Below are 27,925 nucleotides of genomic sequence, written 5' to 3'. Positions count from 1 at the left end.
GGTGCTGGGCTTGTTCCTCCCCAGCTGCAGGACTCTGCCCTTGCCCTTGGTGCCCCTCAGCAGGTTCCTCTGTGCCCAACTCTCCAGCTGGTCAAGATCCCGCTGACTGGCAAGGAAATCAGCACAAGCTGCCCATGACATGAGGCACAAGAAGCTGAAGAGAAGACACTGCATGCTTTCTTAAACAGCAGTAACTTTATTGCCCACAGATAATGCAAACATTTGCCACCCTTGCTGCAATTCAGCAAGTTACCTACTTCACAAGGTTCACAAAATGACTTTTCTTTCAGAAGCAGCCTATTGTTTGAGCCTGTTTCTCACTGCAGGTGTTTGTTATTGCTCAGATCTACAGTCTGGTTGGGATTGGCCACTCAGTCATGAGCTATGCAGAACTCAAGATGAGACAGGACTTGCAGGAAGTCATGTTGAATTAGAGAAGATACCTGCTGGTAAGACAGAAAACAAGCCAAACTGACAGTATCTGAGTTTCTGAGTCCAGGCTTTCTTTGGGCATGATCCTTTAAAGCAGAATGGGAGCTCAGTGGCAACATTCACACTAAGGATGCTGTAGTGTCTGGTAAAAAACACCCCAAAAATAGGAAATGATGTCACTGGTATTACACCAAATAAAAGCTCTGAAGGCAAAATGTTGAAAACACCTCTATGAGTCCAACAGAATTACCCCCAACAGTGTAGTGCTGGCTGTAGTTTCTCTGCCAAGGCACCTCCCCAACATGGGGATCTCCTCATTTCTCCCCACCAAGAGCAAGTGGCCTTACATAGAAGAGATTTTGGAAGGAAAAGGAGGAAAATAAAGGTGTAGCCAGGGCTGGAGATTTGTCTCTGTAAAGCTTTCCCTAGCTGTCAGTATAAAAGCAAAGGCCAGGAGACCTGGCTGGTGTCTCTCACGAGTGAGCGCTCTCACTTTACCTCAACAGAAAGCAGCTGCATGAGTGTTAAACCTCACCTCACTCCAACTCCCAACCCCATGTCCTGGCTAAAAAAGGAATCTGAATTTAAAGGCAAAGGGTAAAACCACACAGAGATGTATGAAGAGAGAGTTTTGCTGTTTTAAAGTCAATACACCAATCAGAGAGGCAACAAATTCCTGCACCGTGAGTAAAGGTGTTCTGGCTGGGGCACACGTGGCAAGTCACAGGGTTGTGTGTGGGTTGAATGCACTAGAAACCACATGAAAAAGTTAAGTAAGAAATGATTTAGTGGGTATTTTCTCCAACAGGGACATTCAACAGCACAGAAACAGAGGGACCTCCCTTCCCTCATGCTTTACACTGAGGTGACACCACAGGGACTCGATTCCACCTCTTGGTGCCAGAAGGATGCATCTCTCTCACCAAGGGCCAAATGCACAAGCAAAACATTTAAACCAGCAACTCTTTAAGTTCTACATTTATTGCAGATATTAAAAGATTAACAAGGCTAACATGTTTACTTACACTAAAAAGAAATGTCAGTTCTCCAATAACATGAGCATCTACTACTAGGTCAGCACTACTGGCAACACCCACAGAACAGAAACCAGCAAATTGCTCTCCAAGGTTAATGGGCAAAGAAAGAAAAAAACCCCAACCAAAAGACAGTAGACACACCACTGAAGTTAGTTAAAATGTTCACTGAAGCTTGCAGTCTTCATGGAAGAGAGCCTGGAACTAAAATAACAGAAAAGAAGCTAGTAAAACTTGAACCAAGGCAAGGTATCTGCATAACAAATGTTTCACATGTACAAGTACATTTTCAAAGCAGAGCTGCCTGCAAAAGCAGGTCCAAAAAAAAACCCCCATCAGCAAAGGAAATTCCTTTTGCAAAAGGAGTGCAAGGTCATGTCTTGGTAAAACAAGATCAAAGTGGTAAATGGGAACCCACTTGAAAGCAACACTGGAATCTCAGCACCAGTACTGCACTGCTGATCTCTTGTCCAAAGTTTGGCATAAGAAAGATAGACCATGCTGCAGTCATCCAGGGGAGAAGGTTGAGCTTTTCCCCCAGTGGTCACCTTTATTCTCAAGACAGCTTTATACTCTGCATTGAATTGCATTCAGGAAGGACAGTAGCATCTTCCAACCTGGATACCAACATTTCTCTCAGATTGGGTGAGTAGGTGTTTAGCCAGTGCACCCCAAATGGTGCTGTGCCCAAACATGGGGTAAATCAGAGCAGCACAGAGGGCTGGGCTGGGCTTGAGGGAGTGGATTTCCACCTAGTGTGAAACTCCACTTTGCCTTGTGCCTTTCAGCAAATGGTGAGACATGTAATGAAGAACCCTTCCAAAATGACAAGGTGAAAGAAGAGCTGAGCTAGAAGCTTGCAGGGAAAACAAAACCTGTGAGCAGTAACACTGGCAGCTGCACCACTGAAACAAAAAGAAAAGCCAAACCCTTTGAGTGGGTCTGAGATACACATCTGAGGCCATCAGTATTGGTTCCAGTGGCATTCTAACACAGAGTGTGACTGATAGATCTCCCTTTTGGAAGGCTCAGGTTTCACACTGCTAATCAGGCACAGGAGAGGAAGTGGGGCAGTGAAGAACACACCCAAATAGGAACTTAGGTGAGCACACACTGCCAAATACTGCAACTGATGAGCCTTCAAGTAGCCTGTGGTCCAAAACCTTTAAGGACTTTAAACATCTCCAAGTGAAGCCTATGAGGAACATCTTGACTCTCCACCATCCTCAATCCAATCTGACAACCAGATGAACTCATTTACAGCCTTTATGCTTCAACTGCTTGTTCATGTGAAGACACTTGATGTTGATGGGAAACCAGAACTACCAGCAGACCTTTCTACACCTGCCACTGTGGTTTTAACTCAGTGACCAGGTGCTTCAAGACAAGTCAAGCTGAGTGATCAGATAAATCACACTGCCACACCATTTATCTTCCCATGGTTTCAAAGACCCATCACAGTAAAGAAAAACCCCTCCTTTTGCTCAGAAACTAAAACCAGTTGTTCCAAGGAGAGGTTTGTTGCTATAGAATGAAAACAGAGACCCTCCCTTTCAACCAGAAGGGGTTTAATGGAGAAAGAATCTAGTTTTGTTCTTTCAACAGCAGGCAAGTTGGTAACTGAAGACTAGTTTCTTGCATATCTGTCAGTTAGGAACTTGAGATGCTGCCACATCATGGTGGGGTGTGCTATTAGTGGTGTAGCACAAGCTCTTTGCTCTGCAAGAAGCATGGTGTAGGATGGAAACATCAGCAAGACAGGACTCACTGTCAGTAAGCAAAACGTGTGTTAGGCTCAAGATCAGCTCTGCCAGTGAGGGAGGGTTTGGTACTGGAGCATTCAAATGAAGGATTTGGACTAGTTTTAGAGTGATGACAGAGAAGGAGCACACTAAAAAGTGTGCTACTAAATTCTGTCACTTTCAGTGACCCAGTCACAGATCCCTTATGGATGTGCAAGATGAGCCATCAGACCTTGAATGCTTGTTTGTGGCAACACTGCTCAATCCTTCACGTCTTCAGAGCTGCTTCACCAAGCAAGTAATGCTTTGTGTTGAAGCACATGAGGTTAATCCAGTCTTCTCTTCCAGTTAAGTTCTGGAATAGTCCCTTAGAGGAAATATTGAACAGAAACAGGTAGGATTCTCTAAACTGATGGTTTTATAATGATCCACTTCCAGCTGACTTGTGAATATCTGACTTCCAAGTGTCTGACTTCTTCAGTGTTCTCTGCAAACACATGAATTGTACCTGTTCATGGCTTAAACCTCTCTGAGAAGGAAAGAAATGATTCAAGAATTTGTTGGAGAAGAGCTGCAGATTTGTGTAAAGGCAAAAAGTACACTGGGAATATGTACCAGTTGTTGATTGCAATGAAAAACCTCAGCAGCCACTGTTTTCAAGGGAGTGTTTAGTGTTCTCAGACACAGATGAACTCACTTATTCATCCTGAAGTCTAGAGTCCCACATCAAACAAGCACACAGGTAGAGACTCTTCTTAAAACTGGTGTAGGGAGGAAAGGAAACTGCATTCTGCAGACTCCAGAAGCAGATCAGAAGATTAGCCCATCAACACAATGTAGCATAACAAAATCAAACTGCCTTGCAAGAAGATCTGAATTTGAGAAGATTCTTTGTTTCAGAAAGGATCAGAGCCAAAGCAGGCTGCTCAGACTTCTCATGTTGCTCATTCCTTTTCTTTAGGTAAGCCATCTCATCCCAAAACAGGCAAACTTGGCCAAAGAGAGAGGTAAACAGGCACTTCCGAGAACAAAATCAGGTGTTTCTTCCTCAGAAGATGACATCCAAGTTGTTAGCTTGCACAATTAAACACAAGGCTAACTTGGACCTTGGAAAATGCTTTAATACATCAGTATTCAAAGTCCACTACTATAGAACCAAGTGCTCTTCAGCCTGGCATACTCTGCTGAAGATCTTTCCCACAGCTGCTTGTGCATATCCGAGCACTTTCTAGCCAGCAAGTCAAAGTCAAACCTAGAAAGTAAGATTTGGGGTAACTGAGCAGTTCAGAGCAGGGCAGCATGGCTCTGGATTCCCAGGAAAACCTTAAGAATCCAGGTAACACTCATGGCAACAGTAATATGTTCTTGGGAAAGGAAGATTTAACAAGCCCTGGTACTTTCATGCTTGCAGGAATTGACAAAGCAGACGTGTCCATTGCACATACCTATTTACTTGCTCTTTTCTGCCTGTACATTTGTATCATTCTTTGACGGAAAACATCAAATGCATCTTCTTTATTTTCTTCCCCTGCAACACCCAAGCCCTCCCCTGCAGAGGTAGCACCCCTAGGGAGTAAAATGAATAGTTAGAACACTCTGTTTCTGTTACATTGGACAAACGTGCAGAAGAGATGTGAACAACAGCTCCCAACAGAGACACAATTCAAACTGGCTTCGTTTTGGGGAGAAAGGGAAGCAGAGGCTCAGTACCTGGCACATCAGATCAACTCTAAAACTCCCACCTCCCATTACACATGCAAATACCCACCAGAAGAAAATGGTCCTGGGCCTATTAAGGGAGCAGGGAAGATAGAGTCATGTAACAGAGCAAACTCTGCCATGAATTTCAACCACTTGACTCATGGTAGGTGGCATCTTCTGTTGAAAAGGTGGCAAAAAATGTCTTGTTTCCTCCATTTCAAAATGACAAGAGGTCAGAGACTTTGGGGAATGAGTAGGAAACACCACTTCACTCTGGATAAAAGACTAAACTTTCACCAAGGCACCATAATGCTGCTTGTTTAAAACTTTTAGCACCCAAAGCAAGCTGAAGTCTTGCAGGACACACACAGCAGACAAAAACCTGGAGCTCCTGCCCTTCCAAGGAAAAATCAACTCATCTCTCTTCATCCAAATGTGCCAACAGAAGCAGACAGGCCTCAACAATATCAGAACCTGGAATGAGGTGGAGAGGATGGCCCACAAGAATGCAGAGGTAGAAATAACTACAAAGCATCTCTTCCTCTGGGCAATGTGGGTGGAATGTAGACATTGCAAACCTCAGACTAATGACACCTCTGCCACAGGGATGATCCTCTGTGCCAGTTTTACTCTGCAGGTCAGTTACATTGGCATTGCCCATTGAAGATTTCATTCCATGAAGTAAGGAAATGCACACAGCCCCATGTAATGAGACTGGGATGGCTGTGGAGGCAGAGTACAACATGAGGACCTGAAGTAGTGTACAGAAAAACTAGTCTTATCTCATTGTAGGTCCACTTAAGCCAAGTAGGTTGTTGTGCAAGTCTGAAAGAATATTCACAGGCTCCAGAAAGCAAATTCAGCTTTAGACAGTCCACAGTAGGAACCCTGGGCACTGGTTTTGCTTCCCAGTGGTACAGCTGTATGATCAAGTTATATTTTCAATTATGATTAGAAGCAAAGTCACCTCCAAGAGCTCCAAACTTGGCTTGTTTGCACCTTTATAGCATGACCTGTCTGAAGCAGCCTTTCTCCATGTGCTGTTTCCACTGCACAACTGCTGCTTCCTACTTCCAAGCAGAAGGAACAGGTTTGGTTTTCCCTGTTTACACTACAGTTCCTCTTCCAGATGACTTTCAGAACTTAAAAAGCCCTAATCAAGCACACATTACTCAGAAGAGGGTCTGTCCCATCACAATGTTCTGCCTTTGAGCATGGTTTGCTTTTGTTAAACAGCCCATCTCTTGGACTGTAAAACTGGTCAGACCCATAGCTGCAAGCAATCAGTTCTCAAGACAGGGAACAGCTCACAAGACTAACATGAGCTGCCATGTAAGAGTTCTGGATCCCTCATTCCATGAGGAGTCACCATGAAGTTCAAATGTCTTTTACAGTAACACCAAAATCTCCTCAGACCTACAACCATGACTTGCTCTCACAGCCAGAGACAAGCTTGAAGCTTTCCTAAGCAAAGAGAAAAAGGTCTCCAGTTCCTTTGTGTAACAACTGATGTGCCTGAACACATCAGTGTGATATCAGTGTCACACAACAATCAAGGTAGCCACTAGTCTCACCAATTATTAATCCATCTCTTTTGCTCAGAGAGTGAGATTAGACACCATGTGAAGTTTTAAGCAAGTCATCAATAGGAGAGCTGGTAGTTTTCAAAAGAGGAGAGGCTACAAAAGGTTACTGAGTGAAAAATAACCCCACAACCTGCACTGTATCAAAGCAACTCCCAAGAGAAAGCAAAGTGTTAAACTGCACTGGTTTCATCCTCCCTGAAGTTGTCCCAAAGCACTGGCCAAAGAATGACTTTGATGGGAAAGCAGAGGTGCACACCACAAAAATCATCAAGAATCTGGAGTTCTCCTGCACTACAGAAAAGGTCAACAAGCTTTTGTAAGCAGTTCTTCACTGCTCTTTGCAGGTGGCTGTCCAGCAGTGACAAAGCAATGGGCTCCAGCTGGAAAAACTGTGCTTTCACATATCAAAAATGCAGTTCTTAAAGATGGCCAGAGACTTTCAGGATGTGGTGGGCTGTCAGACCAGATACACAGAGCTTATGATTAGCTCTGCAGTGAAATTCCTTCCAGGAGCTACAGAAAGAACAAAATAATTACTCAAGTATTTGGTCCCAACAAGTTTTGAGGTTAAGGAGCAAGTTTCTGACAGTGGTGAACACAAACAAGAGAGCTGCAGGTGAAGGAAGCTGCTTTCTCATTGTCTGTTTGCTGATGAAGAAGGAAATCTAGAAAATAGAGTGATGGCCATTGGACCACAGGGAACACTAAAGGAGAAAAGCAACCAACCAGGAGTTTCCCACCAAATAAATGACCAGCACTGTCCAAGGCATGAAGAGAACACAGAAACCCCTGGAGAGAAAAAGACTATTAAACCACAGGCCACGTGTGTGGGCTAAAAAGCTTGTTATATGGGTTCAAAGAGAAAGAGTTTCTGCCTTCTTATTCAATCAGGGAGTTGAAGAAGGTATTATCCATTCTCTGTGCTGGCAGCAGTGGGCATTGGATAATGAGGATTCAAAGCCAAAAGTGTATTATAAAGGAAAAAGCACACTTACCTTCTGGCAGATGTACTTACCTCTTTCAGTGTGCAGTGCAATGAATCACAGAATTAGGGTGAAAACAGATTTGTTGCCTAAACCTAGGAGCACTATGTATGACATTCCTAAAGTCTATGATGTACCTACCATGGTACAAGGAGATCCCCAGGAAAATACCAAGTGTTAAAAACCCCTAAACACACCAAAGAACAAAAAGAAAGAACAGGGGCACTCAGATATCTCTCTCTTTAGAAAGTGTTCACACACTGCAGCAGCATTCATACTGCAGTCTTCAGCTGTCTCAAAAGGGATGGCAAGAGACAGCCACTTTCCAGACCAGACTTGAAGTCTCCACACTCAGCTTTGCTGAGGCCAGAGCCCAATACCAAGAAGGAAACAAACCAAACTGGCCACATCTAGGTGGGTTTGGTTAATGGAGTTACTATTAGAATGCCAGCCTTTTCCAGAGCTGCCAGATTGCTGTAGTGTGTTCCCATTACATACACTTTTACAGGCTCTCGGATTCCTTTTCCTCTGGTACCAAGGCCATGTCCTTCTTGCCAGCCCATCTTCTGAAGCATCTGGAAACCCACATTCCTGTTTGTCAGTTTCTTGTGTGAAAATTCTAAATCTTTTGGTTTCTATGGAGAGGAAAACACAGATAAACAGACTTTTTTTGGTGGTGTTGTTAAGCAGGGAGACCATGTACTAAAAAATCCTTCATTTCCCCCCCTGGTAAACTAAGTGTGTTTGGATTTCTGGATGTAAAGAGATGTTTGTAAGCAGCACTTCACTAACCACACAGAAAGTGTCTATCAAAGAGTAAATACCTGCCTTGCCAGTTAGAAAAGAGATAAATTACCTCCTCAAACTGCTTAATTCCATTATCAAACCAGCAAAGAATACAACCTTCATGTTTTACAAGGTACTTCTGGTTTTAACTAGCAGATATGGAATGATGTGGTGGCTGAATCCCTGTTCCAAACACAGCAGCAGTCAAATAACATCTCAGCAATTTGGGAAAATCCCAACCTATTTGCCAGCCAGCAGTGCACTGATTTGAGAGAGGATTAACACAAAGCTTTGCAGAAGTGCTGTAATCACAAAACGTTGCATTTGACACAGGTAGATACAAGAGAAGAGCCCCAGCTCTTCCCAGCTTCAGTCCAGTCTGTTCCAGGATCTGGCTCTTCAGCTTTTAATTGGATTGGATGAGAATGACACATTTTCAGAGGCTGTCTGTTGTAAAGACAGTTGATGGTGAGAATGAATGGTAAACCAGAAGAGTTCTTTTACCTTCTTCTTCTTTGTAACTGGGCAACCACGAGGCCTATCATAGGCAATTCTGACAGGTTCATGCACTGCAAGTCAAATCAAAGACCAAATTCAGCTGTACAGAAGCACAATTGAAACACAGAACTCCAAAAGTGGGCTCTTAAATCAATGCCTTGGCCTAAAACCTGAATCAAAAAGATAGATCACAGCTTAAAGTAAGAAAAAGCAAAGAAACAGTGACGCTTTCTTTCCCTTCCACCACCAGAGAAGGTCACTAGTACATGCATGTGTTTCATTTTGGCCATATCAAGACAGCAATACACTGATGGATAACACAAGGACTTTAGTTCTTTCCTTTCCCTGAGCTTCTGTGATGCTCTGATAGAAACTTCAGACTAGGTGTTTTCCTTTCACAAAAGACAACCTTCACCAATAATAAATCACTCATGTTGAAGCAGCTGCAGAGCACATGGATTCAGTTTTAAGTTACTCACCTCTCAATTCTTACACTACTGTGACCATCTGAAAGGCCAATCCAAGGCCTAAGAATATTTACTTAATCACTCAAAATATGTTCAGTGCTGCAGTCCATTAATCCCTCCACACACTGATCAAATAAACCCTGCAAAAACTACTCCTGTGAGGCTTTTCTGAGCAGCAGAGAGAATATTTATTTACCTAGAGAATGTTTGAGGAATGATGTTTGCTGCAAACTTTGCTGTTGCACTAGAATCACAGAGTCACAGCATGGTGGGTGTGGGAAGGGACCTTTAGAGCTCATCCAGTGCAACCCCCCTGCAGAAGCAGGTCCCACCTAGATCAGATCACACAGGAATGTGTCCAGGTTGGGTCTTGAAGATCTGCAAGGAAGGAGCCTCCACACCCTCCCTGGGCAGCCTGGGCCAGGGCTCCCTCACTCAAACACTCAAACAGTTTTTCCTCATGTTTCAATGGAACCTTTTGTGTTCCAGCTTTATCTCATCACCCCTTGTCCTGTTGCTAGCTACTATAGAAAAAAGTGCTGCCCCAACCTCCTGACACCCACCAGTGAGATATTGGTCAGTATTCATGAGCTCCCCCCTCAGTCTCCTCCTCTCCAGACTGAACAGCCCCAGGTTCCACAGCCTTTCCTCACAAGGAAGATGCTCCAGTCCCCTCAGCATCTTGGTGTCCCTGCACTGGCCTCTCTCCAGCAGTTCCCTGTCCCTCTGGAGCTGGGAAGCCCAGAACTGGACACAGGACTCCAGATGAGGCCTCCCCAGGCCACAGCAGAGCAGAGGGGGAGCAGAACCTCCTTGGCCCTGCTGCCCACACTCTCTTGCTGCCCCCAGGCTGCCATTGGCTCTTGCCCATGAGGCCACGTTGCTGCTCATGGGCAGTTTATTCTCCCCCAGCACTCCCAGGTCTCTCTCCTGGAGCTGCTCTCCAGCAGGTCACCCCCAGCCTGTGCTGGTGCTGAGCTTGTTCCTCCCCAGCTGCAGGACTCTGCCCTTGCCCTTGTTGAACCTCATGAGGTTCCTCTGTGCCCAACTCTCAGCCTGTCCAGCTCTCACTGAATGGCAGCACAGCCTCTGGTGAATCAGCCAGTGCTCCCAGTTTGGTGCCAGCAGGGAGCTCACTGAGGGTCCCTCTGTGCCCTCATCCAGGTGGTTGAGGAAGATGTTGAACAAGACTGGCCCCAGAACCCATCCCTGTGGAACTCCACTGGCCACAGGCCTCAAACTGGATCCTGTGCCATTGATCACTCCCATCTGGACTCTGTCATTCAGCAGCTCTCCATCCATCTCATCTCCACTCATCCAGCCACACTGCCTGAGCTTTCTGATGAGGATGTTATGGGAGACAGTGTCAAAAGCCTTGCTGAAGTCAAGGTACCTGACATCTGCTGCTCTCCCCTCATCTAGCAACACATACAACAACTGTTAGAGCATTTATTCAGATTGCCCTTCCCCAATGGAATGAACCTTCCAAGTGAACACTGTGTTCAGTTTTGTATGAAAGAAACCAAATTAACAGCCCCTAAGAAAATACATAAAACCAGGGGATGCTGTACAAAATACCTTTTAAGTAACTCTCACCTTTTGGTTCTTCTATGAGGCAAATCCTTTTAGATGCAGGAATCATACCAACTTTCAGAGACTTGCTGCTGATTCGTTTGCGAGGAAATGGGGTACCAGGAGCAGGAGTCGATGCCTGTGTCGACAGATTGGGTACAGCACCATCAGATGATGCTGCTAGCTGCATTTCACCTGTTGAAATTTCCTCTCCTGTTTTGGAAATCATCTCTTCAGATAGGTTTTCCACACTTCTACCTGCTGACATGTCATCCTCTTCTCCTTCCTCTGCTTGCTCCATTTCTTCCAAAGGCTGGGAGACATCCTCCTCAAACTCAGCTTCCTCCTCGTTATCTTCTTCTTCTCCTTCTTCTTCCTCCTCTTCCTCTTCTGAAATATCCAAGTTCCTCTCTTCAGCTTTAGCCCTTTCCCCAGCATCACCTGCTTCTGACACAGCACTGAAGTTAATGGAGGGACACAACTCGTAGACTTTCATTCGGTAAAACCTGAAAGCAGAACTGTTTCGATCCTGGAGAAACCTGAGCAAAGAAATACCAGTGAAAATAACATCACAAAGAGATTGTCTTCAGCTAGCAACAAGCAAGAAGTTAGAAATAAATCTCTCCTTCATTTTGTTGGATGGTTATTCCAGCTGTGCAAAGAGGATTCCCCAGCAACACGTCCTAAAAGCAGCAACCGTGCTCCTCCATCCTTAGACACTGCACCTCTCAATCTGCCTTGTAAACAACTCACTGCAGCTACCTTCATGACATGAATGGAGAAACCAAGACAAGATGCTAACTCAGGATGCCCCAGAAGGCTAAAGAGCAGATCCCAGAAGAGAATTGAGGTCTTGCAAATTTGAGTCATGCAGTCTATGTGGGAACAGGTCTGTTGATTCTGAGACACAAGAGATCACAGGGCTCTTCACTTCTGTTGGCACAGTGTGACTAAAGAGAAAAGTCTGTGCTGATTTACACTAGAGCACTCAGGGCACTGGAATCAAAGCTTCACTTGAGAAAAAATCAGATTGGAAATACTCTGGCAGAAGAGTGTCTCAAGATGCAAGCTAATGACCCAGGAGATAAAGGAAAGATTGTGTCTATCAGTGCATGTTTGGGAGAAGTGTTTTCCTTTCTTAGGTATTTCAGATATTCACCATTAATGCAGGTGCTGAGCAGGACAACAGGGAGCATTGATCAAAATCCTCTGCTCCTAAACACATTGAATAAAAGCATACATCTCAAAAACACAATCAAAGGAAACATCTCCTTAGCAATTGTTTAGATGTACTTTGATTTTGTTTTCTTATCAACCCATTTAACACAGAGACACAAGCAGGTTACTCACCAAAGGTCTGGGTTATCTGCACTGTTGTCTATGCTGAACTGCTCAATTTCTGGTCCTACCTGAGCAACAAATTTGGCAAGCTTCTCAGCAGTTTCCATTGTTTTAGCATCCACTGCAAGAAACAGAGAGCTCGTTACCCATAACCTCACCTAAAATCTGCATCACTGGAAAGGTTTAGAGTTGAGAACTATCTGCAAGGAAATGACCTTTACAGTTCCCAGCAGGACACTCTGTGCAGTTGTTTTCTCATAGAATTTACAATTTAAGATCTAATCTTGAATCTTCACTTACCATCAGGAAACTGGGAGGACAATGGTGGGAAAAGTTCAGCTGGTGCTAACAAATCCTCAGAATCTGCTCTTTCTTCTGCTGGCAGAGACACATCCAAACTGGTGGCACCTTGGGAGGGTGAGGTTGGATCAAGGGAAGAATTCTTCTCACACAAGCTGGTTTCTGATCCAGAAGGCTTTGACTGGGCTGAACCTTGAAGATGCTTGCCTTGGTGCTTCAGCACTGTGCCAGCTGAAAGCACAGTCTGTGTCCCTGTGGTTGCTCTCCTCACCTTCCTTCCTCGAATACCATGTGCTGTGATAATTCCAAGCCTTTTTCTTTTAAACAGCCTTCTCTTAATACTTGCAACTTTCCTGGCATACAACATGGCCCTGACTGATTCTGTTGCAGATTCTTCTAGTGTTCTGCCCTCTCCATCTGCTTCCTTTCCAGATGATGTTCGCCTCTGCATCTCTGATAACTTCAGTCTGTAATACTTGTATTCGAGACTATCTTCATCAGACAAGAACCTGAGTAAAAGCATATAAATACAATGAAAGCCTGAGCTGAAAGCACAACTCCAGTTCTCAGATCACAAACTAAGTAGCAATCAACCCCTTCTCCAGGGGTACACACAGCTGTTACACTAACATCAGCCTGGGGAGGTTGTTCTTTTACTCCACTTCTAAAGCAGCATGTAAAGTTCACCAAAGAAGCAACAGAGGGTTTTGACATAAATCATCTGGCTAATAATTAATCATCTATACTGCAATTCACACAGAAGGAGATACTGTCACATGGAAAGCTCCTAAGTGTCTCAGCTTCCCTCTTCTAACTTCACTCACAGAACACCAGATCCCCAAGTCCATTCCCTTACTGCACAGTTAGATTAACTACATTTGCTTACTGTTTCCAACTGGTAACTGTAAGTTGCTTTAAAGGCCTTGTATTTGGATTGACACACAGTCTTTATGGACAGATCAAAAGGAATATGATCTACTAGACCAACTAGAAGCAACAGGACAATTTCCAGGGCTATGTGATTAAATAGACTGCAGGCTTTGATCTGACACCCACTGCACGGAATCCTGAGTTCAATTAAACACACTTCATGGGAGGGCAGAATCCCACCACACTGTTCAAACACACCTACCAATATTCAGGATTGTTCTTCTGAGCATTTCTCTCTTTGGCAGACAAGGTTCCTGAAACAATGCTGTTCACTAGCTGGTCAATTATCTCCACAACTTTCTGGTCAGCTCGCTGTAGAGCTGTGGGAAGAAATGAAACAGTCATTGTCTGATTCCCATCAACACAGTATCAATATGTCATCATTTCTGTTCTTCTGACACACTGCCACTTGCAATTCCTCAACATGTTCATACAAAAGAAGGTTGCACTTAGAAGAAATGAAGGAAACATCAGAAACTTTCCAACTGTTTTCTCAACTCAGTTTAGAACAGTTTATCACTGTGGTTTAAGAAACCTATCCTTTGCCATCCTGAGCAAGTTAAGTCAGCCTTTAAAAGGGAATTACTTATGGCAGCAGAAGGATTTTGAGCAGATAAGTATATTTGAACACTACCCTGAAGGGGTGAGTTCCAAACTGGTAGTCATTCAGTGTCAGTGCTGCAAGACCTCCCTGTGAATGTATCTGAGGCTGAGTTAGGAAAAACAGCTTTAATGGGGCTGAATTAGCCTGATGCAATTGAGTATTCCTATGGGTGGTAGTATATAAACAACTTCAAAGAAACATGGCTGCATGTGATGAAAGAGGTAACAGCAATGTTTCTGGCTTTGCTTACATGCAAATACTTATGTGGCCTGTCACAGCTGTGGGTCCTGGCCTGCCTCAAAGCTGTGGAGGGTAGGGCAGCTGAGGCTGCCAAGGACACAAGGTGAAAATCCTGGATTTAAAGTGTAAGCATGTGCAGGAAAGGGGAAAGAGACATGTTCTCATCCACAAAGCTGAAAGAGACTGCTACAACAGATAGCATTAACTACCTGCCTGGTTACTGCTAGGGATTTGCACATAAGGCTCCCAGAATGAGCAATTCCTGACCCAAGGAAACCATTGAGATTAAAATGCTAGTGACAAGTAAAGAAATGATATACTGCAAAGCATCTTACAATGGTTCACTCACTTTCAACTTTAGTGTCAGGGGAGGGTTTTTTAAGCTCTGCTGTCCACTCTGGCTCAGCTCTCTTCATCTGAATGGGATAGCCACTCTTCTCCAACCAAGCCTTCAGGTTTTCAATGTACTCTCTTCCAAACAACGTCGAATCATCAAAGTTTGGGAACAGTGTTGGTGCTGGAGCCATTCCCTGGAGTCCTACAGCTTCAAGTATTTTCTCTTGCCTGAAAACAGACGCTAGTGAGAAGGTCTGGCCCAGCAGTGCTAAAGACTTACGACAAAGAGAAACAGTGGTCTCAAAAGCATTGGCCATTTCTCTTGGATTACCAAACCCACTTGTCTTAATGCTCAACTCATAAGCATTGCAGGCCATAAGCAGTGGTGTAACACCTTTGAGGAGGCGATCTTGCAGCCTCATGATGTATTTATCAAAAGGTTTGATTATTTCAAAGAAGCAGTTCTTGGTTTTCACAGCACCTTTTTCCAGCAGCATGTTTAAAAACTCATTGTCCACTTTGGGAGTTTTCAGAGCAGCGTGTTGTAAACCCTTGATAGCAAAGAAACAATAATCTCTGTGTTCTGGTTTAAAGGTGCATTTGAATGAAGCAAGCATTTTTGCACAGGTTTCTGTTTCTAACTCAAAGAGAGCTTCAAAGAGCCGAGAGAACTCTGCATCGTTTTTTATTGCATGAAAGCCAGCCCACTTGATAATTTCTATGCCAAACGTTGAGAAAATGTCTGATTTGTCCACACGGTCAAAACTGAGATTCCTGAATACATGAGCAGGCTTTGGAAGCCTAAGAATAGGTCTCTGGGTTGTTAGAGTTGGCCTCTGATTAGGTCTAAGAGGCAACTTTGGATTAGGGTGCTGGACAGCCAGTGGCCTCTGGTTGGGTCGTTCAGCAGCCTCTGGCATTTGATCAGGTTGCATAGGTGGCTTCTGATCAGGGCCCAGGGGTAGTTTTTTAGTGGTCCATTTCTTTAGGGGATTTTTGATTTCTTTATTGAACACTTTACTTTTCATACCACCCCTCATCAGACGCTTTCCCCTCAGAGCTCTTCCCCTGCCAAGGGTGCCCCTCCGGATCTGGGGCTGGAACTCGCTGTCAGACTGAACACCAAAGTCCACATCATACTCCTGCTCTTCCACGTTGCCATATTCATCTTCCATGAGCCCAGGGGATCTAAAATCCCCTAAAATATCTGAAGAACTAAAATCAGGTTCATGTCCTCTGCTGGATTCCCATGAGTCAGGAGGGCCATAAGCTTGCTCATGAGAAGCCAGGTCTCCATAGTCCCTGTCGTGGGAGGGTGGGCGGCCGTAGTCCCGCTCGCGAGGTGCCGGGTGCCCGTACTCCCGGTCGTGTGAAACTGGGCGCCCATAGTCCCTGTCACGGGATGCTGGACGGCCAAAATCCCGGTCATGAGCTGCTGAGTGGCCATACTGTTCATGGTAATAGTTATCTTTTCTTATGAGAGGACTAGTAGATCTATAAGAAGGTCCTGGATAGTCATCTGGAGGGTCTTCGCTCCAGTCGTCGTGGGGATGGTGCTGGGTGTTGTCATGAGTGTACCTTCCATCATCATGAAAGCTGTCTTCATATCTTGGTCTTGGGATGGGCCTTGAGTGAGCTGGAATGATAAAAACATAAAACACATCAATGCACTGCAAGTAGTATTAAGGAAAATAAGTAGTAGAGACATTTAGACACTTAGAAGAGTCAACACATCAAAGAACAGCACACACATCTAACTGTGGGGTGTCCCTACTTGCCTTCTTGCACACACTGAAATGGTAATTATCACAGAATCACAGTGTTAAGGGTTGGAAGGGACCTGCAAAGCTCATCCAGTGCAGCTCCCCTGCCAGAGCAGCACCACCTAGAGCAGGGCACACAGGAATTCATCCAGCTGGATTTGGGATGTCCCCAGAGAAGGAGACTCCACAGCCCATCTGGGCAGCCCCTGCCAGTGCTCCCTCACCTCAACAGGGAACAAATTCTTCCTTGTGTTTCTTTAGAACCTCTTCTGCTCCAGCTTGTACCTGTTTCCCCTTGTCTTACACAACCAAAAAGCAACTATTGTTTTAACAGTGCCTAAACCCAGAACACAAAACAGTGTATCAAACCTCTCCTCCCCCTGAAGCTGAAATAGAAGTTGATTGAAAACTGAATTTTCTACTTGCTCACAAGTTTCTCAGTCGAGGGAGATGCTAACTGTGTGCTCATCGTGCTCCTACTTGGATTCCTAAGACATAAAAATATGAGAAGCATCCACTTTTTCTTTCCACATTGAATGGCAGAATCCCACAGCTGAACAGAAGATGTTTTCTCCAAACTCACAATTACCTAAGACGACATTAAAGTGAGAAATACTAGAATAGCCTGCCAAGTATCCAAGAATCCTTAAGTCCAGTATTTCAATTGAGAAAGTAAAGGATACTGGAACAAATTAAGTCTGTAAGTTATTTCTTTGGGGCCTATACAACTGAAGAGAATACTAGAGAGCTCATTTTACTCTCAGTTCCCTATGAATGTTACTATGTTCCAAGTTATTTCTCTTGCCATTTTATACACTGAATTTAGAAGATAAAGAAGAATTTCATCATCATGTTTTGCACACATTCACCAGATTAATATCTTGCTTTTAGCTTTTTCTCCCCAAATAAGATGAAATACAAAGGCTCAAAGGTTTCAAATGCACTCCTACGTTTATTGAACTTATCAGACACCAACGGAATTCCATCCTGCAGGGATGTCTCTGGAGACCTCCCTGAAATTGGACCCACTCTCTGGTGCAGCCTCAACAGAAATCCTTTGTTTGAAATTCAAGAGGTTTTGCTTGGAATTTGCAATCCACGTTGCAATAAGTGTTAGCCCTGCCAAGCCATCAGCATCTCAAATAAAAACGGTCATGGAAAAAAAACCCCGCACAAGGCAAATATACATAAATGGAAGGCAAGAAAGCTCACACAGCTGGTACCACTCACAGCACACCATGCCCGGCTTTCAATACCTTTAAAATGATGCATTGGCTCCTCCATAGCATTGCTGCGGTCCATGCGATACCTTTTAACTTTGTCCTGCACTACAGCATCAAACGTCTCCCGTGTGATCCGCCGAGAGGCCATTTTTATCCTGTAGCAAAACAGCACAAAGCCGTCCCTGCCCGGAGCCCTGCCGCTGAGGAAGGTCCTCCCTCTGCCGAGCCCCTACCGCCACCGGCACCTTCCCCACGCCCGGAGCCCCCTCACCGGGCTGGGCCCAGACGGATTCCCGTGCGCACGGCGTGAGGGGGGCGCGCAGCTCCCTCCCCCGGCTCCAACCGGAGGGGAAACGCAGAGTGAGGGGGAGCCGCGGCCGAGCAGCGCTTCCCACCCTCCCCTCACAGCCACCGGCGCGGGCACCGGAGGAAGGAGACGGCGCGGCCCCGCCTGGCCCCGCCCGCGCCGGCCCCGCTCCCGCAGCGTCCCCGCCGCACGGGGATGTCCCAGCGGCCTCCGCTCGTCCCGCCCCCCCGCCCCGCCGCCGCGCATGCGCAGTGCGGGCCCTGCCGCCCTCACGGCGGCTGTTTGCGGGGCAGCGCGGCCTCGGCTCGGCGCGGCTCGGTACGAACGGTGAGGGCGCGGCCCCGGCTCGGGAAACAGACGGAGAACGCGCGGGGAAGGGGCGGCCCCGAAGCCTCCCGCTTCTGCCCCGCGGGGCCGCATGCGCAGGGCGTGCGGGAGCGGGCAGGCTGCGGCGCGCATGCGCAGGGCGTGCGGGAGCAGGCAGACTGCGGGGCGCATGCGCAGGGCGTGAGGGAGCGGGCAGGCTGCAGGGCGCGGGCAGGCTGCAGGGCGCATGCGCAGGGCGTGCGGGAGCGGGCAGGCTGCGGGGCGCATGCGCAGGGCCACGGCCCCGGCTGCTTTTCGCTCCGCACGGGTTTTGTCCCCGGGGGGGTGTGTGAGGTTTTGCACCCGCGCATGTGCGCTGCGGGCTGAGGCGCGTCGGCGGCTGCGTACGGCGGCCGAGGAGGGCCGCGCCGCGCCGCTCAGCCCAGTGCCCTTTGTCAGGCGGGAGGAGGCCGGCAGTGAGTGGCGCGGACCGAGGTGGGTCGTGAGGCGAGCCGAGAGCCGTTGTGCGTCCGGGATCTCTCCCAGCACCAGCGCCCGGTTGCTGGGTCCTCACCGGGGCAGGACTCGCTGAAAGGCTGAGGAGCGGGATTCACCTGACCGGCTGGGCCTGGTGAGGGGGTGAGCTGGGCCTGGTGAGGGGGTGAGCTGGGCCTGGTGAGGGGATGAGCTGGGCCTGGTGAGGGGGTGGGCTGGGCCTGGTGAGGGGATGAGCTGGGCCTGGTGAGGGGGTGGGCTGGGCCTGGTGAGGGGATGAGCTGGGCCTGGTGAGGGGGTGAGCTGGGCCTGGTGAGGGGGTGGGCTGGGCCTGGTGAGGGGGTGGGCTGGGCCTGGTGAGGGGATGAGCTGGGCCTGGTGAGGGGATGAGCTGGGCCTGGTGGGGGGTTGAGCTGGGCCTGGTGAGGGGGTGAGCTGGGCCCTGCCGCGGCAGCGGAGGCCGAGGCACAGGCCGGGAGGCTCTGGGCTGTGCGAGCTGCCGGGGGCGTGCGGGCAGGCTGGCCGCCGTGCCCCTGCAGCGGCCGGGTACAGCGGGAGCCGTGGCACGGGCACACGCCCATCCGCAGCAGAGAAGCAGCGGTTTCCCCATCCAAAGCCGGGGCCTCTGCAATTCCTCTTTGTTCCTATTTAATTGGTATGTTGCTGCCTGTTTAAGAAACTCCAAAATGCGGTTTCCCCTTTGACCGTGTGTTATCGGGTTGGAGTTCTGTGCTTTTTGTTTTGAGCAAGTCAGTTGCTTTGTTTCTGCTTAACACTAGAAGGTTTCACACCAAAACTAGTTGTGGGACTGTCTTATATAACAGGACAAGGAGGCAGTTTATCCCATTCGAGTAAAATGGGGTCGAAACAGATTGCCCAGGAAACATTTGATGATGCAGTGCAAGAAAACATTATAGAGTTTGAAATGGATCCTGAAGAGGCTGTGAGAGAAGCTGTGCAGCAGTTTGAGTCCCAAGGTATTGTAAATCCATCTGCTTTTGTGGTTTAGGTTATTACAGAGTGATACAAACTTTGGAAATTGATTTTAAGCAATGATGTTTCTCTTAAATTTAAGGGGACCTACACAGAATCACAGAATGGTAGGGTTGGAAGGGACCTTTAGAGATCATCTAGTCCACCCCCCTTGCAGAAGCAGGTTCACCACATGCAGAGATGGATCATCCAGTATTGGAAAGAAGCCTTTGTGAAGTGGAACATAGACACTATTAATGCTAAGCTAGTTTCATGGAGTATTTATGACTGAAAAACTGCTTTGACTGAAACTCTTTTCCTTTTTATCTCATTTGACATTTAGCTAGAATGGATGCTTTGTTCCAGGCTATATTTGACCATCACAGTTAGAACTTTAGCAATATTTTAGCATCTTTGTGCATTGATCCTTTCCACAATAAGTTCTTCTTTGTTTGCTGTGGTTCAACTGACAAATTTTACCTGAACTTGTGTAACTAATCTCAGTCTTGGGTTTGGTTTTCCTTTTAGGTGTAGACCTGAGCAATATTGTGAAAGCTGTGCGACAGCCTGCCTCTGAAAATGGGCAAAAGCAGAAGCATGAAATTTTGCTGGTAAGAGCTCACATTTCTGTTGTCTTCTAAGAATCAGAGTTAGACAATAGTTCAAGCATTTGACACTGTCTCCCACAGCATCCTGGCAGCAAAACTGAGACAGTGTGGGCTGAATGATCAGGGAGTGAGGTGGATTGTGAACTGGTTGAAGGGAAGAAGGCAGAGAGTGGGGATCAGTGGGGCAGGGTCTAGTTGGAGGCCTGTATCTAGTGCAGTCCCTCAGGGCTCAGTGCTGGGACCAGTAGTGTTCAATCTCTTCATTAGTGACCTTGCTGAGGGAACAGAGGCACTGTCAGTGAGTTTGCTGCTGATACTGAACTGGGAGCAGTGGCTGACACCCCAGAGCTGTGCTGCCATCCAACCAGACCTGGACAAGCTGGAGGGTTGAGTGGGGAGATATCTAATGAAATTCAACCAGGGCAAGTGTAGACTCTTGGACCTGGGAAAGAACAACCCCATGGACCAGTACAGGCTGGGGAATGAACTGGTAGAGAGGAGTGTAGGGGAAAGGCAGCTGGGGGTGTTGGTGGGCAGCAGGATGAGCATGAGCCAGCAACGTGCCCTTGTGGCCAGTTGCTCCTTCAAAGTTTAGATCAAAAAATAACTCTTGTTCTCTTCTGTAGACTTTAGATTCCCTTGGGAGAGCAGTTGCAGCCTCAGATCTTGCTGAGATGGCCGAGCAGCTGGTGATCTTCACTGAGCAGTGCAAAGAACAGCTGGCTTTCCGCTACCTGGCCGGGCAGAACGGTGCCTATTCTGTTGTATTCTCAGCCTGCCAGTTGGCTTCAGGAGACAGAAATTTAATGCTGAAAGCCTTTTATACTCTCTCTGCCATCTTGGATGGACAACCAGACCTACTTGACTCCGCTGGCCAGGATCTACTGCTACAAACTCTGTCAGAGTACCGGGAGGACGCGGAGGTGACGCTGGCCGGGATCCGCTGCGTTCGCCACGCCTGCCTCAAGCACGAGCAGAATCGACAGGACTTTGTGAAAGGAGGAGTTCTGCCCCTTCTCACTGGAGCCATCATCCAGCACAGAGACAGTGCTGATGTTGTCCGAACGGCCTCCTCAGCGCTCAGGATCATGACGTTTGACGATGACATCCGTGTGCCCTTTGGTCACGCTCATGATCACGCCAAAATGATCGTGTTGGAGAATGATGGGTTAAGAGTCCTCATCGAAGCTGCAAAAGGTACAAGGAAATTAACCTCCCCCTCCCCCAGCTGTGAATTGTTTTGTGCTTTATTTCTCAAAACTCTGCTTTGTCATAACTTTGTCAGCATAACTCTGCTTTGTTTGCTTTGTTGTAGAGTGTAGTGGAGGGGAAAGGGAGCTGAGGTGGTGGGCAGCAGGTTGAGCATGAGCCAGCAACGGGCCCTCGTGGGCAAGAAGGCCAATGGCATCCTGGGGTGGGTTAGAAGGGCTGTGGGCAGTAGGTCAGAGAGGTTCTGCTCCCCCTCTGCTCTGCCTTCCTGAGACCACATCTGGAATATTGTGTCCAGTTGTGGGCCCCTCAGTTGCACAAGGACAGGGAGCTGCTGGAGAAGGTTCAGTGCAGGGCCACAGAGATGATGGAGTGGAGCATCTGCCTTGTGATGAAAGGCTGAGGGAGCTGGGACTCTGCAGCTTGGAGAAGAGACTGAGGGGTAACTTCATTCATGTTACAAATTCATCAAGGGTGGGTGTGAGGAGGCTGGAGCCAGGCTGTGCTCAGTGATGGCCAATGACAGGACAAGGGGCAACGGGGACAAGCTGGAACAGAAGAGGTTCCAAAGGAACACAAGGACAAACTTGTTCCCTGTTGAGGTGAGGGAGCCCTGGCAGGGGCTGCCCAGATGGGCTGTGGAATCTCCTTCTCTGGAGACATTCCAACCCAGCTGGACAAGTTCCTGTGTGCCCTGCTCTAGGTGGTGCTGCTCTGGCAGAGGGGTTGCACTGGATGAGCTTTTGAGGTCCCTTCTAACCCTCAAGATTCTATGATTCTTTAGATTCTGTGATAACTTGAAGCTCCCCAGAGACGATTCCACTAAAAAGATGTTTAATTCTTTTGATACAATATGCCCTGAGACAGGGAAAATAATATGTCTGTTCCAGAGGCTATCAGCAGTACCAAGGTGGCTGTTAATCAGAGCTACTCTTCAGTCTATCTCAGAAGCATTTTACAGCCCAGTGCAGGTTTACAGGCACATTATCTCTGCTGAGGTGCTGCATTCTTGCCAGGAAAAATATTCCATCTCAGTCTGAATACAGGTGACCAGGATGTCACCTGTGCTGCTTTAATACCTATAAGGTGACATTTACTCTTTCTGGATTCTATTGTTTTTCATAAAGGAAAATAAAGCACCCTGATGCTGCAGCCCCTCCTCCTTGCTTGCACTTACTCCTTTCATCATCTCTCCTCTGCAGCGTTCCCGGATAACTCCAGTGTTCTCAGTGAACTGTGTGCCACCCTTTCTCGCCTCTCTGTCAGGAATGAATTCTGTCAAGAAATTGTGGACTTGGGAGGCTTAAATTTTATGATGACTCTCCTGGCTGACTGCATTGACCATCCAGTGAGTGAGCTCCAGTGGATTTGGGGGGGAGGGAATGCAGCAGAGCATGCTCCTCAGTTTGAAATCCTACTTGTGAACAGCCTTAGACTAGTCACTATTTTAGGTGCAATTAGGGTTAAAGCCCAACCACTGCTGCCTGTTTACAGCCTTCTGTACAGAACTGGTGCTCTGTAGTTACCTGTGCTCTGTCAAATAAGAATGCAGTAGTTCTGAGCCCCTTGCTCAGTTAGTTCCTCTGTCCTTCACGCTTGATGAGCAGAACTGTACTCGCTCCCACAAAAGCTGAGCCTCTGGTTTTGCACTGTTCTAGCTAGAAGAGATTCAAGAGGATTTAGATGCTTGAGTCCCACAGGACTGACATTTGATTCTTTAAGCTTCTTTGAAAACCTCTGCCAAACTAACAGGGTTCCTTATTACTCTGTCCAGCAAGAAAGTGTGCTCGAGGTGTGAGCAAGAACAGCGTTGCTCTTCCTAACTGAGAATGGCAACTGTTTGAATGGAGTCACTGGGGAACCTTCTGTTTGGCTTTCTGTTGAGTTCTCCCTGCAGCTTTCTGAGCTGTTTTTCCTTGCTGGATGCAGGATGTGGTGAAGCAGGTGCTGAGTGCCATCCGAGCCATTGCAGGTAACGACGATGTGAAAGATGCCATCGTTAATGCTGGGGGAACAGACCTCATCGTGCTCGCTGTCAGCCATCACCTTTCCAACCCTCAGGTACACACCTCAGTAACTGCACAAGTCCCACCAAGGCTGGGAATGGGGCTGAGGTCTGGGCTGCAGAATGTAGCAGTGTCCCTTGTCCTGTGTAGGGGAACAACCCACAGCGTCTCTCTGACTTGTGACAAGCATCTTGTGTTGAGAGCAGATACATTCCAAGTACAGTTGTTAAATGACTGCAGCCGAAACCTTTAACATCCAGGGATTGTGGAGTGGTTAAGTGCATGCTCTGGCAAATACCTGTGTAAATGTAAAGTTATGTCCACTTTGCTGTAGTAGTTTTTTGTTAGTTTGCAGATGACACCAGGCTGGGTGGAAGTGTTGATCTGCTGGAGGGTAGGGAAGCTTTACAGAGAGATCTAGACAGGCTGGATGGCTGGGCCAAGGTCAGTTCCATGAGTTTCAATAAGGGCAAGTACCAGGTCCTGCACTTGGGCCACAACAGCCCCCAGCAGTGCTACAGGCTTTTGGAGGAGTGGCTGGAAAGCTGCCAGGCAGAGAGAGACTTGGAAGTGTTGGTTGACAGTGGCTGAACATGAGCCAGTAGCGTGCCCAGGTGGCCAAGAAGGCAAATGGCATCCTGACCTGCATCAGGAATAGTGTGGCCAGCAGGAGCAGGGAGATGATCATTGCCCTGAACTCATCACTGCTGAGGCAGCACTTCCAATACTGTGTCCAGTTTTGGGCCCCTCTCTACAAGAAGGACATGGAGGTGCTGGAGAAGATCCAGAGGCAGCTACCAAGCTGGGAAAGGGTTTGGAGCATGTCTCAGATGAGGAAGGGCTGAGGGATCTGGGGCTGTTGAGCCTGGAGAACAGAGGGAGACCTTCTCACTCTACAACTACCTGACAGGAAGCTGTAGCCAGGTGGGGTGGGTCTGTTCTCCCTGGGAACAAGCAATAGAAGGAGAGGAAACAGCCTCAAGTGTCACCAGGGGAGGTTGAGGCTGGACGTGAGGAGGAATTGCTTTGCTGCCAGGGCTGTCAGGCATTGGAACAGCTGCCCAGGGAGCTGCTGGAGTCACCATCCCTGGAGGGGTTTCAGAGCTGGGTGGGTGTTGCACTGAGGGCAATGGGCTGGTGGTTGATGGGGCTGGGCCAGAGGCTGCACCCCATGAGCTGAAAGGGCTCTGCCAGCTGAAGCTGTTCTATGATTATTGGATACAGTGTTTTACACCTCAGGGGCACAACGCTTGGTTAACGTGCCAGAGAAGCAGGTGTTGCAGTCTAAGAAGCTTTAAAAAGTAAAACTAAATTGAAAACAAATAGCCAGAAAAGGAAACAAAACTCCAGACACTTGTTTTTCTCTCCCCCTTTGTGTTGCAGATCTGTGAGCAGGGCTGTGCAGCCTTGTGCATGTTGGCTTTACGCAAACCCGAGAACTGTCATGTCATCATGGAAGGTGGAGGGGCGTTGGCAGCTCTTCAGGCTATGAAAGCACACCCACGAGAGGTGGCTGTACAGGTATTTGCCTTGGGGCACTTGATTATTTAATGAATGTTCATTACTTCACTGGAATTTTGGCCTTTACTTGACAAATAGCAAAAGGCTCTGAGTGTGGTGCAAATGCAGTGTCTAAGTGCAGGACTCACTGCAGCTGTCACCCTGATGTAATCAGAGTCAAATGTTTAGGTCCCAAACCCACCTGAATTCAGGTTCAAGTGCTTGTGGAATCACAGAATCTTAAGGGTTAGAAGGGAGCTGGAAAGCTCATCCAGTGCAGCCCCCCTGCCAGAGCAGCACCACCTAGAGCAGGGCACACAGGAACTCATCCAGCTGGGTTGGAATGTCTCCAGAGAAGGAGACTCCACAGCCCATCTGGGCAGCCCCTGCCAGTGCTCCCTCACCTCAACAGGGAACAAGTTTGTCCTTGTGTTTCTTTGGAACCTCTTCTGTTCCAGCTTGTCCCCATTGCCCCTTGTCCTGTCATTGGCCATCACTGAGCACAGCCTGGCTCCAGCCTCCTCACACCCACTCTTGATGCATTTGTAACCATGAATGAGGTCACCCCTCAGTCTCTTCTCCAAGCTGCAGAGCCCCAGCTCCCTCAGCCTTTCATCGTGTTTCTCTTGCAAGCATGACTTTTTCTCTCCCTCAAAAGAAAAGGATGAGGATAGGCTCTTTCAGACCCAGCCTATGTTGTGATGTTATCTGTCCTATAGGAGTCACTGCCATCTAATCTTCAGAGTCAAAACCTGGCAAGAGTTAGCCTCTGGTTTCTCATACAAGTCTCAGTAGGTTGTTTTGTGCTCTCCAGAGTATTAAAATACCACAGAAAATATTTTTTGAGAGAGTAGTTGAAGCTCAGTGCCAGGAAAGGTGCCTGGAACCACACACAAGAGGTGGAAAGGTGGCTCTGCTGTAACGAGGGAGCTCTGCCTTAGCATTGTTTCACAGAGAGCTTGGTGTTAGGTTTGCCATTTGCTGGCACTCAGACAGAAGCAGGAGGTTTTGTTGTATAAACTCCAGTGCAAAATAACAGCTAGACTTTTGGTCATGGATTTTATTCTTCCAACAAACACTTTGTTACTGTCTCCAGCATCTCCCATTTGCTTGCCCAGAAATGATTCTTTAGGCAGAGCCAGATCTGCTTTGCATGTGCCACTGTCCTCCAGGGATGGTATTTCCCTCCACAAGACACTGACAGCTGTCATTTCCCTCTCTCCTCAGAAACAGGCTTGCATGCTGATCCGAAACCTGGTCTCCAGGAGCCGGGACTTTTCTCAGCCCATCTTAGAGATGGGAGCTGAGAACCTCATCACAGAGGCTCGTGCAGCACACAGGGACTGCGATGACGTGGCCAAAGCTGCGCTGAGGGATCTGGGCTGCAAAGTGGAGCTCCGAGAGCTGTGGACAGGTCAGAAGGGAAGCCTAGCTCAGTGATTCCTCACTCTGCTGAGCAGTGGGAGCTTCAAGACATCTACATGTGTGAAGTCTAAGGGGGAGAAACAATGTGGCATGGATTAATTTGCAGTTACATTGAACTGGAATATCTGAAGCAAATGCCTGGCTTGTGGGACTGCAGTGAACTTTTTCTTGGGAGCTACAGCTGAAATGGCTTTATGCATTCACAGGCTGCAAGTCAACTTGGTGTAGTAACCATTCCTCAAATCATCTAATGCCTGAAGATGATCTGCTCCCCCCTCTTATGTCTGTTCCTTGTGTGCTGCACAGGGCTGCTCCTGCCTGCTCTGTGCTCAGCAATGAGGGCAAAAGGGCTTTGTTCTGGTAGGAGTTTGGTATGTACTGTGGAAGCTGGATTTGGTGTGTTCCTCTGCTCTCTGCCAGCAGAGGCTGGTAATGGGCTGGGTGGGGAGGAATCCCATCATTTGTGAATGTGTTTTGTCCTGTTGTACTGTTCTGCTGTTATTTTACTGCTGACCATCTTCATTGCTGCTTTGATTTGGATTTTAAACCAACATAACATTTTCAACATCATAAGGGTGTGGGATAGGATGGCCCAAAGCCATGTAACTTATGATGCTGCCCTTTGCATCCAAGAGAAAAGCTCATGTTCACTTCCAGTGAGATGGGCAAGTCAGGGACTGGTAGCAAGGGTGGCAGTTTCAGAGCAGGGATGATCTGGCAGTGGTACCACGCAGCAGGAAGCCAGCACTGGGGTGTCCAGGCTTTGCTTGTCTCTCAGTGAGGTGATGCTTCCCTGAATCCAAGAGCACTGTAATGGAGAAGGAGAGGCCATGTGCCTCAGCCTGAGGACAACTGGGGACATGGGGGCAAAGCAGAGGCAGTCAAACATCCAGAAAGGCTCTGAGGTCTCAGCTAAAGGCTTCTTGCTGAGCAGTGCTGTTACCAGCCCTGCTCTGGTGCTGAACCTTCCTCCTGTGCTGCTACTGGTGTTGTACTTGAGTGAGTGTTTTCTCATGTGATAAATTCACTGTACAAGTGTTACCTCTATAAAACATAACCATGTACCTGGGTGGTTGGCTCTTTACACAGCCTGCTGAGGAAGAAAGGCTGTGGAAATGGCTCTGTGATGAGTTTGTGTGTAAACTCTCCTGCAGCCCTGAGCTCTCTGCCAGCAGATAACAAAGGTCACTGTTCTTCAAAGGCTCTATCCCTGCCAAAGTGTGAGGAGAGATTGCCTGGGTTTCCTCTCCTCCTGCTGCAGGGAAGCTGGGTGTGTTTGTGCCCTGCTCTGACCTCTTGGCCGAGATCCTTGGTGAAGCTGCCATGCTCCTTTCTGGCAGAGGGAGCAGGAAAAGCTGATGAAGAGACCCTGAGGTCACAAGCCCTGGGAGTGCCCTGCCTGGGACAGGGAGAGCCTGACTGCTCTGGGGGGGCACGTTTGATGCAGCTTTAGCTCGCTGGGGCTTGGCCTGGTTGGGGGCTCTGGAGTGGGTGAGAAACAGCACCAAGGCTTGACATGGTGCCAACAGAGAATCGAATGTGGGCTTTGCCCACGGAAT

At 47.7% G+C, this 27,925-nt stretch overlaps 2 protein-coding genes across 11 annotated transcripts; one reads left to right on the top strand and one right to left on the bottom strand.

The window, feature by feature from the left end:
- Positions 1-207: 207 nt before the first annotated feature.
- Positions 208-18,268, bottom strand: SUGP2 (SURP and G-patch domain containing 2). 5 transcript variants are annotated; one of them, XM_062014809.1, is made up of 10 exons: positions 18,172-18,268; positions 17,572-17,693; positions 14,566-16,188; positions 13,575-13,692; positions 12,443-12,951; positions 12,152-12,263; positions 10,826-11,340; positions 8,769-8,833; positions 7,977-8,113; positions 208-4,774 (listed from the first exon to the last, which is right to left on the bottom strand). In XM_062014809.1, exons 2-10 carry the CDS (start codon positions 17,684-17,686, stop codon positions 4,654-4,656), a joined length of 3,315 nt encoding a protein of 1,104 aa, XP_061870793.1. In that variant the 5' UTR covers positions 17,687-17,693; positions 18,172-18,268; the 3' UTR covers positions 208-4,653. The 5 variants fall into 5 exon arrangements, with proteins under 5 accessions (XP_061870793.1, XP_061870795.1, XP_061870794.1 ...); XM_062014811.1 differs by lacking the exon at positions 18,172-18,268 and having other exon boundaries at positions 208-4,460; positions 4,654-4,774; positions 17,572-18,024; XM_062014810.1 differs by lacking the exon at positions 18,172-18,268 and having other exon boundaries at positions 208-1,670; positions 4,654-4,774; positions 17,572-18,024.
- ARMC6 (armadillo repeat containing 6) lies at positions 18,102-27,430 on the top strand. Of its 6 annotated transcripts, none has more exons than XM_062014816.1 (9): positions 18,102-18,163; positions 18,611-18,782; positions 19,471-19,623; positions 20,147-20,229; positions 20,853-21,423; positions 22,638-22,783; positions 23,365-23,496; positions 24,825-24,962; positions 26,169-27,430. In XM_062014816.1, the coding sequence occupies exons 3-9, from the start codon at positions 19,503-19,505 to the stop codon at positions 26,379-26,381; spliced, it is 1,404 nt and encodes a 467-aa protein (XP_061870800.1). In that variant the 5' UTR covers positions 18,102-18,163; positions 18,611-18,782; positions 19,471-19,502; the 3' UTR covers positions 26,382-27,430. The 6 variants fall into 6 exon arrangements, with proteins under 6 accessions (XP_061870800.1, XP_061870799.1, XP_061870804.1 ...); XM_062014815.1 differs by having other exon boundaries at positions 18,103-18,172; XM_062014820.1 differs by lacking the exon at positions 18,102-18,163 and having other exon boundaries at positions 18,500-18,646.
- Positions 27,431-27,925: the final 495 nt, after the last annotated feature.

Source organism: Colius striatus, chromosome 25 (genome assembly GCF_028858725.1).
Source record: "Colius striatus isolate bColStr4 chromosome 25, bColStr4.1.hap1, whole genome shotgun sequence".
NCBI lineage: Eukaryota > Metazoa > Chordata > Aves > Coliiformes > Coliidae > Colius > Colius striatus.
The sequence above is the reverse complement of the archived record's forward strand: the minus strand, read 5'-3'. Positions and strand labels throughout refer to the sequence as shown.